The sequence below is a fragment of the Mesoplodon densirostris genome, chromosome 15, assembly GCF_025265405.1.
Source record: "Mesoplodon densirostris isolate mMesDen1 chromosome 15, mMesDen1 primary haplotype, whole genome shotgun sequence".
NCBI classification, from domain to species: domain Eukaryota; kingdom Metazoa; phylum Chordata; class Mammalia; order Artiodactyla; family Ziphiidae; genus Mesoplodon; species Mesoplodon densirostris.
Window position 1 is genome coordinate 40,013,929 of NC_082675.1, and position 14,448 is coordinate 40,028,376.

Below are 14,448 nucleotides of genomic sequence, written 5' to 3' on the forward strand. Positions count from 1 at the left end.
AAATATACTAATAATTTGAATGTTTATGAACGAACAGCCACATAAAACGTTGACTTAAAAAAATTACCTAACAGCATGTTGTTCCAATAAATAATGCGTCACTTCTGATTCCGTCTCATTTCAGGTTCGTCAGAAACTTTCTTTAACCTGAGCAAAATATACATCGCTCATTTTGCTACGCGGCCTCGCCACCCAGTCCGGTCAGGTCGCATCACTAAACTGTAGATAAGAGCTACCAGCCGGAAAGCTACGTTAGATTGATCTGTGTCCCTTCCCTCCTCAGTTAACTTTAACTTTCCATCTGGTACAGGCCGCTCCTACATGCTTTCCCATAAACGGGCTTAAGTCAGCCACATTCATCACTTCTTAGGAGAACGTGAAGCTCCGCAGACAGAACAGCTTGAGCTTTCTCCGGGCCCTCTCAAAAACGCGGTGGCAGCCGCCAGCTGCCGGAGCTTCTGACGGCTCAGAGGAGGAGCTCCACTCTCCAGTCACCGCCCAACGCGGTGGGACTCGACGCCGACCCAGCTCCTCCTCAGGGGGCGTGAGGGGAACCACCCAGCTCCGCGGAGGGAGGAGGAGGAAGAGGCGTGACGTCGCGGGAACTCCCACGCGACGTTGCGTGACGTCGCGCGAGGTCCGGGCGGGGCGAGCGGAGCCGGTGGCCCTTGGGCCCTCCCCCAGCGCTGGAAAGCGCGGGCTGCCCCGAGGGGGCGGCTTGGCTGCTGGAGATTTGGCAGATTAGTGAGGGAACGAGCAGAAAAGCGAACGGCCGTCTCTTCCCCGCTCCAGAGCGTGCTCGCGTTCCTGCTGGGGCTTTCGAGAATCTCGACGCAATCTTGCAAGCCGTGAGTAAAAGAAATCTCTTTCCCCGACCCAAAGCGCTGGGTCCTAGCGGGCTATTTCCGGTCTGGAGCTGCCAGCTGACCGAAGGCGTTTGGCCCCGGGATGGTGATGGCTGTATGGCTCTGGGGCTGAATCTGAGGAGTCGGCTGGAGCCGGCCTAAACAACGCAAGAGGTAGACCGGATTGCGGATGACCCAGCGCTGAGTGCTGTTTCCGAGTCTTCGCACCAGCTGAGAACTTGCCTGCTGGCGCCGGGCCCGCCACGCGCATGCGCCGACCTGCGCCCGGCGTCGCAGCGCGCGCTTCCGGCGCCAGTCGTGCGGTTTGCTCGGGGGAGCGCTTTGGCGAGGGCGGACCGCCAGCCCTTGGCGGCGCGGGAGGAGGCTGATGGCTAAGGGTCCTGGGATGGGAGCCACTGGACCTCTGCTCTGCTCATAAGAGCAGCAGTCAGAGTCCCTGTTCAGTTTGTTCAGGGCCCTTGTGTGAACTGAGGAGCGGCTCTTGCCTCACCTAAGAATGTGTGTGGCGTGACAGGAAAGAAATCTTCTCTTGAGCACCTTCAGTGTGGTGGTTTATGGTTTACACTGAAATAGGAGGCACAGAAATGTGTTAAATTATTGCAGACTGTTGAGCCCAGGATGCAACTTGAGAGGCAAGATGCACATTTTTGAGAAGTTATTCGTGCATTGAATAACGGTTCAATATCAAAAGAAATACCAGCAAAAAGTGCTAAGCATGCAAAATAGATTGGAGAGGGTTTCAACTTTTGAGTTGATGTGGAATACAACAATATATTGAACGGAAAACTGGAAAACTCCCTGAAATATTCTTGACTTAAGCATCTAGACACACAGATGCACACACTGTAAAAGCGCAAGAAAGATGATTGCCATAACACGAGTATCTGAACAGCTTAGTATTTTTTTTTTTTTAAACAAGATGTTGGGGGTAGGAGTTTATTAATTAATTTCTTTATCTTTGCTGTGGTGGGTCTTCGTTTCTGTGCGAGGGCTTTCTCTAGTTGTGGCAAGCGGGGGTCACTCTTCATCGCGGTGCGCGGGCCTCTCACTATCGCGGCCTCTCTTGGTGCGGAGCACAAGCTCCAGACGCGCAGGCTCAGTAGTTGTGGCTCACGGGCCTAGTTGCTCCGCGGCATGTGGGAATCTCCCAGACCAGGGCTCGAACCCGTGTCCCCTGCATTAGCAGGCAGATTCTCAACCACTGCGCCACCAGGGAAGCCCCTGAACAGCTTAGTATTGATAACTTGTTATGTGGGGGGAAAAAAAACACTTAACCTTTTTATTACCCCTGAAGTTAGATTAAAGGAAGCTTATTTTACACTATTGGTTTTAAACTATTGAGCTAAAATATACAATTTTAAATTGTTCATTAAAGTAACTAAAACTTTGTTTTGAACTTTTTGATTAATAAAAATAATTAACTTTTTTTTGTTTTGTTTGCTTCTTAGAAGTATTTTGGAGTTCATTGGCATCACAACTTGAGTTGCAGCGGTGACGTGGCCGTAGTAGCCGTGTCCTAGCAATGTGACCTCGGGCGAGTCACTTAGTCTCTTAAGCCTGTTCTCTTCAACTCTAAAATGAAATTAATAATATCAGTAGTAGCTGTTTTATACAATTGTGAAGATTAAATTAAAAGGGAGGGCCTCCCTGGTGGCGCAAGTGGTTGAGAGTCCGCCTGCCGATGCAGGGGATACGGGTTCGTGCCCCGGTCTGGGAGGATCCCATATGCCGCGGAGCGGCTGGGCCCGTGAGCCATGGCCGCTGAGCCTGCGCGTCCGGAGCCTGTGCTCCGCAACGGGGGAGGCCACAGCAGTGAGAGGCCCGCATACTGAAAAAAAAAAAAAAAAAAAATTAAAAGGGAATATAAAACAGCACACTCCATGGTATATAGTGAACACTTAATAAATGGTGGCTTTTATCGACAGTAGTATAGACCCATTGATTTATCTTTTAGAGTTAATAAATAGTTGAATAAAAGCCTCTTTAGAAATTAAAAATAATTTCCTAATATTATGTAAAATCTATTACTTGTTCAATTTTCACTGATTATCTTTAAAAAAAAGTGTAATCACAATTTTTGAAAAGCTTATTAAATGTATTTTTATTTCTGTAGTGTTTTATAGTTTACCAAGTGGCTCTGCACATAATATTGCTCCCTTTAGACATGGCCTTGCTTATCTTAGCCTCTTCATCAGAGACCTCAGGAAATGGTTAGTAAAAGACACTTAAATCCGTTTGGGCACTTGTTAGCAATGGTAAGGCATTGACTAAGGAGCCGGACGTGAGGGTTAGTAGATTTGTTAATCATTTTATTTTATTTTTTTAGTAGTAGCTAGTTAATGGTTTCAGTTTAAGAACACATATTAAAATATTTATTAATCCACTTGAACTTAATAGCCTGTTGCTTCCTTCAGGGACTACACAAATAATAAACTTAATCATTCACCTTTATTCTGAGAGGCACAAAATAGCTTTACCCATATTTGCCTTGTTTTTAGATGTTTCTGTATTCATAGATCTTGGCTGTGTCTGTATCTTGCTCACCAAATTTCATTGTAATGAGAAAGCTGTTCAGATACTCGTGTTATGTCAGTCATCTTTCTTGCTCTTTTACAGTGTGTGTGTCTGTGTGTCTAGATGTGAATGCTTATTAAGTCAAGAATATTTCAGAGTGTTTTCCAGTTTTTGGTTCAATATATCGTTGTATTCCATATCAACTCAAAAGTTAAAAAAGCAATAAATTCTTTTAGAATGGGGAAACAATACTGACCATGAATGATTACAAACCTCTCTATATAATAATCCTTTCAATTTAACATAATGTAGGTAATTACTTCCTCATAGGTGGAATAAGAAAAAATTTGCCTGAAAGTGTAGCTTAACTTAAGGCCAGATAACTGAAATTGGGGCTTTTCTCACCATACTCATCTTTTTTCCTCACTTCCACCCCCTCAGATTCTAAAGTGATTGATCATAGGTAAATAAGGAAAACTTAAGATCAGCTGCCTGGGCTTGAAGTCATCCTGATTTCAAATTACACAAAGATAAATGCAGAATTCACTTATGTTGCAATCTGTTGTTTCAGGTATTTGAACTGGCCAAAGACAACTTCAGACCTGTATAATGTAACAGCAAAGGTCAGAAAACATTAGGCAGTAGAAGTGTGAGCATATTAAGTAAGATGAACGTCTCGGGAAGCAGTTGTGGAAGCCCTAGTTCTGCAGATGTATCTAATGACTTTAAGGATCTTTGGACAAAACTAAAGGAGTATCATGATAAAGAAGTACAAGGTAATTTTTTTCTGAAATACTTGGTAGCAGTATTCTGCTGAGACTATGATAGTAATAACTAATTTTTATGACAGTTCAAAGATCCCATTTTTAAGGGACCTTTACTATTCCAATTTTGGGAGATTCATTTTTATGGTTGAGTTGTTGTTTTTTGACTACAGACAACTACCACAGAATGTAGCTCTTGCACAGCTTGTAGTTACTTGTGGTAATATGTATGGTGTGGTGGAAGGGGCATAGAAATTGTTGACCGAAGATCTGGATTTTAATTCTAATTTCATTTATGTATTTGCTCTGTAATCTCAGCAAGTTACATAACCTCTAAACTTAATTATCTTCTGTAAAATTATTTGCAGGATTGTTTATTGACATAAAAATACTACCTAAGTCATTCGACAAACCTTCAGAATTTGTATCTCAGTGCTTGGGTTTGCCACCAAGCCCTGAGACCCAAAAGTAAATGGCAGTTTGCCTTCAAAGAGCCTGCAGTCTGGTAGAGAGAGAGTCATGTGAACAGAAAATTAACAGTATAGTGAAATAAGAGCTAAAAGGTTTATATGAAATGCAATGAGCATACAGAGAATTGAGCTGTTGTGGTTAGGTTGAGTATATAAATGTTATATAGGATTGTGTTAAAATGTACTATTAAAAGCTAAACTATTAAAGCTAGACTCAAGTTCTGATATAGTAAGCCTTAATATACCTATCTAATTCTGTGACTTTCATGTAATACATTTCCCCCATGTGTGGGAAATGCTTCATATTACATTTGTTTCTTGATTACCTACTGCAACCATAGGTTAATACTACAGTGCTTTATAGGTTTTTTTTTCCCGTCAGTTGAATAGCTTTCTGTTTTTTTAAAATTGAAGTATAGTTAATTTGCAATGTTGTGTTGGTTTCAAGTGTACAGCGAAGTGATTCAGTTACACATATATATACATATATTCTTTTTCAGATTCTTTTCCATTATAAGTTATTACAAGATATTGAATATAGTTCCCTGTGCTGTATAGTAGGTCCTTGTTGTTTACCTATTTTATATATAGTAGTGTGTATATGCTAATCCCAAACTCCTAACTTATCTCCCCCCACCCCACCCCCAGTCCCCTTTGGTAATCATAAGTTTGGTTTCTTTGTTTCTGAGTCTATTTCTGTTTTGTAAATAAGTTCATTTGTATCATTTTTTTTGATTCTACATATAAGTGATATCATATTTGTCTTTGTCTGGCTTACTTCACTTAGTATGATAATCTCTAGGTCTATCCATGTTGTTGCAAATGGCATTATTTCATTCTTTTTATGGCTGAGTAATATTCCATTGTATATATGTACCACATCTTCTTTATCCATTCATCCGTCGATGGACATTAGGTGCTTCCATGTCTTGGCTATTGTAAATAGTGCTGCTATGAACATTGAGGTGCATGTATCTTTTCAAATAAGAGTTTTCTCCTGATATATGCCCAGGAGTGGGATTGCAGAATCATATGGTAACTCTTTTTTTAGTTTTTTAAGGAGCCTTCATACTGTTTTTATTTCCCTAATGATTAGTGACGTTAGCTTTTCATGTGCTTATTGCCCATTTGTGTATCTTTGGAGAAACGTCTATTCAGGTTCTTTGCCTGTTTTTTTAATCATATTGGTTTTTGTCGTGGTTGAAGTTCTTTGTATATTCTGGATATTAATCTCTTACCTGATATATGGTTTGCAAGTATTTTCTCCCATTCTGTGAGTTGCTTCTTCACTCTGTTAATTGTGTCCTTTGATGCATAGAAGTTTTTAATTTTGATATAGTCTAATTTATCTACTTTTTTCTTTTGTTGCCTATATTTTTGGTATTATATCCAAGAAATCATTGCCAGATCCATTGCCATTAAGTTTTGCCTTGTGTTTTCTTCTAAGAGTTTTATAGTTTTAGATCTTATGTTTAGGTCTTTTTTCCATTTTGAGGTGAATTTTGTATATGGTGTAAGGTAAGGGTATAACTTCATTCTTTTGCTGTGGATATCTAGTTTTCCAGCACCATTTGTTGAAAAGACTGGCCTTTCCCCATTGAATGGTCTTGGCACCCTTCTCAAAAACCATTTTTTTGAGAAGGGTGCCAAGGCTCTATTCTAATTGGTCTGTATGTTTGTCATTATGCCAGTACTATATTGTTTTGATTATTGTAGCTTTTTATTAAGTTTTGAAATCAGGAAATATGTGACTTCCAACTTTGTTCTTTTTTAAGATTGTCTTGGCTATTTGGAGTCCCTTGAGATTTCATATGAATTTTAGGACATATTTTCCTATTTCTGCAAAAAAACATCATTGGGATTTCAACAGAGATTGCATTGCATCTGTAGATCACTCTGAGTAATGTTGACATCTTAACAATATTAAGTCTTCCAGTCCATGAACATAAGACGTCTTTCCTTTTTTAAATTTCTTTCAGTGATGTTTTGTAGTTTTCATCATACAAGTCTTTCATCTCCTTGGATAAGCTTATTCCTTATTTTGTATTGGATGCTTTTGAATGCTACTGTAAATGGAATTTTCTTAATTTCCTCTTCAGAGTGCATGTGGTTAATGTAAAGAAACACCACTGATTTTTGTGTGTTGCTTTGTATCCTACAACTTTGCTGAAAGTTTCTATTTCTTAGTTGTAGTTTTTGAATTCTTAGCTGAGAAAAACATTAGAAACTGTTTAATTTTATTATGAAAGGTTGGAGTTCAACTACATCTACTACTTCACTTGCCTCTGTTACTGCTCTGTTATGCTCATTCTTTGATAGATTTTTCTGATCCATGTTTCCATTAAAGCTCTCTTTCAGCATATTAGGATTGCTGATGCAGTCAGGGTACATTAGTGTTCAATTAGAAATCCAGGTGTCAATGGAGTTATTGTTTTATCCATTTTTTTTAATTTAAACTTTTTTTCTAAAATTGTTAAAACACAAAATAAACAGCAAAAATTTACCCTCTTCTCCCCACACACAAACAGGTAACCACTTTTATTATCTTTTGTGTGTGTATTCTTCCATTTTTTTAAATTTAAAGTTTAAGACTTTTTAATTTTAGGAAATATTATACATTTATAAAAGTAAAGAGAATAGTATAATGAACTCCTATTTACCCATCACTCAGCTTCAACCATTATCAGTACACAGCCAATCTTGTTTTACTTATTTTGCATTTGCATCTTTATCCCTCTTCCACTCAGTTATTTTGAACTGTCTGACATAATTTCATCTATAAATACTTCAATATATTCCAGTAGTCTTTTTTAACAAAAAATTGCCATTATCGTACTAACAAAACAAATTCTTTAATGTCATCTTATACCTATTAGATGATTGTGTTCAAATTTCCCCAGTTATCTAAAATGTCTTTTTATAGTTGGTTTGTTCCCATCTGTATCTAGAAGAATTCTCCATGTTGTGTTTGATTAATATATCTATCGATTATTTTCAGTGTAGTTTTAGTTTATGTTTCCCTTATGAATGAGATTAAGCATCTTTGCTTATGCTTGAGGGTGATTTGTATTTCTTTCTTAAGAACTGTTTATATACCTGATTATTCTTTGGTAGTTGGCCTTTTCCCTATCAATTGATAGGAGCTGTTTATATCTGAGGCAGATTAGTTCACTTCAAATATTTGAAAGTTTAGAAACTCAAATTTGTTGTTAGTGATAAAGATCTGATTTTTAAGTGACTGTTCTTGTGGTCATATGTTCAGGGACAAATATGAGTATTTTACATTAATTCTGCTCTTCATTTGACTACACTGTTTTCCCCCAGAAAATGTAGTGTGAAACATTGAGGAAGTATTCTGAGTTTTAGTACTGACTTGCTATTCATTCAGTGAGCAGTTATTGAATTATATGCTGAGAATGGTAGCAGTTGCTGAGAATACAACAGTGAAGAAGACACAGTAGGTTTTGGGGGCATTGTATTCATTCTCTTTCGGAAAATATTTATACAGTATAGTTATATAATGAAATGATAACAAAAATAATCCAGATACAAGATAACATCTCCCAACTTCTGTTGAAGAGAAGCCCCATATCTTCCTCTTGGTTTATAATACTGCAACCCCAGCATGTAAGTTTACCAATAGGAACAGTTTCAAGTTTAAACTGTTATAGGAGCTATACGCTATAAAAAAGCTTATTCTTTGTGACCTGGAGGTAAAGCAAATACAATATCTTCAAATGATTTAAATAGGACCAGATGTACTTGAGTTTTTATTAAACATTTAACAGAGAAGAATTAGCATTCTGCCATCTTCAAGTATAAGGTTAAATTCTTTATCCTTCAAATGATTACTTTCTATTGTCTTATAACAAGAGATTAAAATTTTAAGAAGATCATTAAAATTTTATTATGCAGAGTCCCTATCTTAATCATCTTTCTACCTGCATTTCCATAGGTAAAAGTGCTTGGCACATAGTAAGAAATTAGTAAATGGTATCTGAATGAATTGCATAGTTTAGCTGCATCAGTGAAACATTTTCTTGAACATAAGTTTTTAAAATCCCATAATATATGAAAATATCAAAATTTTATATCTCTAAAACCCTGAAATGCTTTACTACCCATTTACTTTAAATTTTCTATTTTTAGATACTACTGTAGAAAGTTGGGAAAAGAAAAATAAATCACCATTTTATAGGAATGGCATTTGTTTATTCTTTCCTAGTTTTAAAAGAAATGCATGTAGCTTATTGTTGTGTTCAGTGTACATACTGTTTTATATGTGACTTATTTTTGTGATTATTTCATTACTTAACCAAACTGCTTGTTTTTCATGTGGTACATAATCTTCATTTTAGAATATTTAGGCATACCCATTTAAAACTGGGACAGTTTTATTTTTTAGGCTCCCAGTTTAACAAGGATGAAGCATTTGGCAGCTTTCTTCCTCATGTTCATTGGTGTTTCAGGGTCTTCAGGAGACCTCTATGATGAGGAAGCATCAAGAAAATAACATATTGTTTGATAAGAACAACATGCCATTCATCAGATTACAGAACATATAAGACTCACAAATATTACATAATGGAATATTCTTTTTTAAAGTGTGTACTCCTCATGGCCATACTCTTAGTAGCCATCACACTCCCAGGAGCATTAGTTTATATACATGGAAAAACTTTAAGGGAGGAATACAGAAGTTGTTGATGATTTTGATTAATATCTATGTGCTTTATGAATGGTAGGTATTGGATATATGTTTGAGCTGATGAGGGAAGATAACTTCCAGCATATTATAATATATTGATCAGGCTACTTTTACCAATTTCAAAATCACTTATGGATTCTTAAAAGTTTTAAATGATCGTGCACTATTTTTTAAAAATTAGTATGTTATTTAAAAACATTTTGGTTGGGCCCAGGCAAATTTGTTGAAAGGAAGACTTTTTTGACAGTCCCTTGTCAATGTGTTCCAGATAGTTCCATATAAAATTAGATCCTGTGACTCTGTGATAACATCAAAGACATGCCTAAATGGTACTTAATTTTTTTTTTTTTTAAGTAGAGGATCCACTTGGAGAGACCAGTATAAGAGGCTATTTGAAAGACATCAAACATGGACTTGTCCAGACTTTGCAGGTTTTGAAGTATATATAGGAATCAAAATTCAGTCATTGCTTTTAAAACTTCATGTCAGGTTAAAAAAAAGGGGGGGGGAGAAAAGATATGAAATGAAGGTAGTACCTGAGTTACATAATTTTTCTTAGATACGCATAAGAACTTAGATGCATCTGAACTTGTTTGGATACAGGGTTTTTTTTTTTTGCCTTTTAAAATCCCTTTCAGTATCAGGTTTATTATTAAAAAGCACAGGTAATAAGATGGAATTTAGAATATTGTTCAGAATGTCACCATTTTAATAAATGGTTTTTGTCCATGCTATGTTTTACCATCAACATCTCATCTAGTAGTGTTTTCTATATCTGGTAAATAAGGTAATCAATTTCATAGAAAACTAGGCAGATTTTTGAGGACAGAATTGGAGCCCCATTAAAGAAACAGAAAGTATAGAGGCTCTAATATGACAGGATAAATATTTCTTGATTCAGTTTTGGATTGCTCCATTTATTTTCTTAGATGTTTCATCAAAAATTCCAAAAAGATAACATTCATATTATGACTACACAAATTAGCAATGAAAGGAATTGCAAGTAATTTTGGTCCATAACATCAGTGTTCTAGTCATTAAGAAAGGCTAGTCATCAGGAAAATGCAAATCAAAACCACAATGAGATATCACCTCACACCTGTCAGAATGGATATCATCAAAAAGAACACAAATAGGGGGCCTCCCTGGTGGTGCAAGTGGTTGAGAGTCCGCCTGCCGATGCAGGGGATACGGGTTCGTGCCCCGGTCTGGGAGGATCCCATATGCCGCGGAGCGGCTGGGCCCGTGAGCCATGGCCGCTGAGCCTGCGTGTCCGGAGCCTGCGCGTCCGGAGCCTGTGCTCCGCAACGGGGGAGGCCACAACAGTGGGAGGCCCGCATACCGCAAAAAAAAAAAAAAAAAAAAAAGAACACAAATAACAAATGTTGACGAGGATGTGAGGAAAAGGGAACTGTCATACACTGTTGGTGGGAATATAAATTGTTGCAGTCACTGTGGAAAAAAGTATGAAGGTTGCTTAAAAACTGAAAATAGAACTGCCATATATGACCCAGCCATTGCGCTCCTGGGTATATATCCGAAAAAAAACAAAAACAGTAATTTGAAAAGATACATGCACCTCAATGTTCATAGCAGCATTATTTGCAATTGCCAAGATATGGAAGCAACCTAAGTGTTCATCAGCAGATGAACGGATAAAGATGTGGTGTGTATATGTACTCAGCCATTAAAAAAAAAAAGAATGGAATACTACTCAGCCATAAAAAAGAAATTTTGCCATTTGCAGTAACATGGGTGGACTTAGAGGGTATTATGCCAAGTGAAACAGACAGAGAAAGACAAATACTGTATGATGTCACTTATATGTGGAATCTAAAAATACAACAAACGAGTAAATATAACAAAAAAGAAGCAGACTCACTCAGGCTCAAATACAGAGAACAAACTAGTGGTTATCAGTGGGGAGAGGGAAGTGGGGGGCAATATAGGGTAGGAGATTAATAGGTATAAACTGTTAGGTATAAAATAAGCTACAAGGATAGGGACTTCCCCAGCAGTCCAGTGGTTAAGACTCCGCACTCCCATTGCATGGAGCTTGGGTTCGATCCCTTGTCTGGGAATGGAGATCCCACATGCCGCACAGTGCGGCCAAAAACAAAAACAAAAGGATATACTGTACAACATGGGAAATATAGCCAATATTTTATAACAACTATAAATGGAGTGTAGCCTTTAAAAATTGGGAATCACTATATTGTACACCTGTAACAATATTATACATCAACTATAATTCAATAAAAAAGTACTATCATTAACTCTCAATGTTATTTTCCATTTGTGTTAACATAAATTCGATAATATCCACAAAAAATTAACTTACCCATTTTGAGATAATTAAATCTTAATAGTAAACTAAGCACACCTTAAATATGGCTGCATCTCATAAAGACAAGTGTCTTTACTTTGGAGTTGAAATAATTGATTAGGCAGTTACAAAAATACTAGTAGTTGTGTTTTTGGTAGAAGCTTAATTATTTCATCTATATATAAAGCCACTATTTATCAAGAAAAGTGTTATTAGGCTTACAATTTATAATTCAGAACCATAAATAACTTGTTTTACAGTGACAGTACATACATATATGGTTTGTTCTGGGTAGCGAACGAGAATGAGTAAAAATGAACATAGCAATGATTTTTATTTTGTTTATAACAAATTGAATTCTTGGTTTATTTCTGAATTCTTACTTAAATTTGTTTCTTGTGTTACATTCGTGACTACACATATGGGCCCTTAATTGTTTCATTTCTTTCAAAATTCACATACACGTTATAAGGTTAATTGTAGTGCAGCGCTTTTGGTCTTTTGAGCGCTGTTTCCTCATTAGGTGTCTCAGGTTGCCAGTGTTACAATCCTAAATACTTTTTTGAACACAGACTACCTGTTCATACAGGAGCTGCATTGTTGTATAGCCTCATTCCTTCCGATGGGTGTGGAGCAGGATTAAAGCACACTTTATAGGGGTTCTAATTGTGGATGCCTAATTGACTTGATGAATGGCAAATGCTAAAATTTAAACACACATACATACACATACACACATAAACCTGTTTCAGGGCTGATCTGCATGACAGAACAAATGCCTCACAGGTGTTGAATGCTTACAAGATAAAAGAGTAGTCTTTCCATATTTCCCAAGAATTTTCTTTTGAAGTTTGTAAGGATTTTCTGTCTCATTGTTTCTTTTCTTAAAATGGTTTATGGCAATAATCCATTTCATCTTGGGTGCACTTTTCACTTCTAAAGGCGGACCTGAGTTTTAGAGTCAGCCAAAGTTAAAAACAAGAAAATCTAACAGCAAGTAAATTTTCACACACTTTGGGAAGGGTAAAAAGAGACTGAAAAACTGCTGACAATAGTCTTTGGCCTAGTAGGGTCACAAGTTCTTTTCTTAATTCTTCAAGAATGATTTGATGCTTTACTAAGTACTTTCAAGGTCTTGTGAGTTTGTCATCATTACCTGAAAAAGAAGGAAGCTTCTCCAGCTACGAACTTGACAGATGGAAAAGATTTTTTTAAAAATCAAAAGATCACACCAGTTTTTATTTTTAACAGTGAAAAAATAATGTTTCCCTTTATTATAATAATTTACATTTTAACAGTATTCCAACTCTTAGGGTAAATATTTTTCCATAATTTTTTTTTAGCTTTTCATTTTGAGCTTATTGTAGATTCACACTGTAGTATATACCCTTTACCCAGTTCACCCCAGTGGTAACATCTTGTATAACTATAGTGTAATAGCACAATTTAGAAATTGACATTGATACAATCTATCAATCTTATTTAGATTCTGCTACTTTTACATGCCCTCATTTGTGTGTGTGTTTTAATTCACTAACGTGTAGATCCCTGTGACTACCTAGGGTCCCTAATGCTACTCTTTAAAGTCCCCAACCACCTTCCTCCCACCCCAACCTCTCCAGCTTCTGGCCACCCATAATCTGTTCTCCACCTCTATAATTTTGTCATTTTAAGAATGTTATGTACGTGGAATCACATAGGGTATACTTTTTGGGTTGGCTTTTTTTTTTCCAACTCAGCATAATTCCCTGTAGTCCATCCAGGTTGTTGCATATTTTAATACTTCTTTCCTTTTTATTGCTGACTAGTACATGTAGTACAAGGATGTACCACAGTTTTGTTTTGTTTTGTTTTTTTTAACAGTTCACTCATTGAAGGATATTTGGGTTGTTTCTGTTTTTGGCTGTTATGAATAAAGCTGCTGTGAACATTTGATTACAGGTTTATTCATAACATTTTATTTATTCAAATTATAGGCCATAGAAATGAGGGTAAATTTATCATATCAGTTGGACATTTCCTAGAGGTGAAATTTGAGATATAGGGCAAAAGTATAACTAAAAAATTCTCCAGGGCCTTTATTTTTCCATAATAACTGGATTTCCTGGCATTAACTCCTTACCTCTTGGGCAGTAAGAAAAGGTGACTTCCCCATTAGTATCTATGTGACTTTTAATTTCATCCCTAGTCAGCACCAGGGATGGGGAGATTGTGGAAAAATGTATAGGTCTGTTTTCTAAAACTCTTACTTAGCTAAATGATGTTGTTCAGACAGATAATGAAAAATCCTGTTCTTAGAAGTGACAAATTTATTAATGTTTCTATACAAATTATATGGAAAGATTTTCTAAATGTATAACTTATTAGAAGCCATAAACTACCAAAGACAGTCAATCTTTAATTTTTCAGAAACTAGTTAACTAATAACCATTTATTGGGGATTAACTATGCCCCAAATAAAAGAAATTCTTAAGTAGATACAGAGTTTTTAAACTTTCTAGGCACTATTTTTAAAAGTGAATATAATATCCGCAAGTGGGAAAATTGTAGAATAGTAAAAAAAAATTGGTTTAGGAATCTGAAAATGTAAACACAGAAGTTTCTCCCCCCTTTTAATAATCACATTGCAGAAAATAGCATAGAGGAAATAGAGAACCAAATAGTTTAGTGTTGCTAAATAGACTTATTCTTTTTTACTTAATGATTTTAACAGCTGTGTATTATTCTGTCTAGTGGTTACATCATATTTTACTTAAACTCATCCCTATTTTAAGCATTTTATATTTCAATACATTGTTCA

General features: G+C 36.6%; 1 protein-coding gene across 2 annotated transcripts in view; it reads left to right on the forward strand.

The window, feature by feature from the left end:
* Positions 1-630: 630 nt before the first annotated feature.
* Positions 631-14,448, forward strand: part of RBBP8 (RB binding protein 8, endonuclease) — an 82,297-nt gene continuing 68,479 nt past the window's right edge. The window contains exons 1-2 of one of the 2 annotated variants that reach the window (XM_060118876.1): positions 631-848; positions 3,952-4,156. In XM_060118876.1, the coding sequence (XP_059974859.1) occupies positions 4,048-4,156 (109 nt within the window). In that variant the 5' untranslated portion in view covers positions 631-848; positions 3,952-4,047. The remainder of the gene's footprint in view (positions 849-3,951; positions 4,157-14,448) is intronic. The other variant, XM_060118877.1, reaches the window with a different exon arrangement.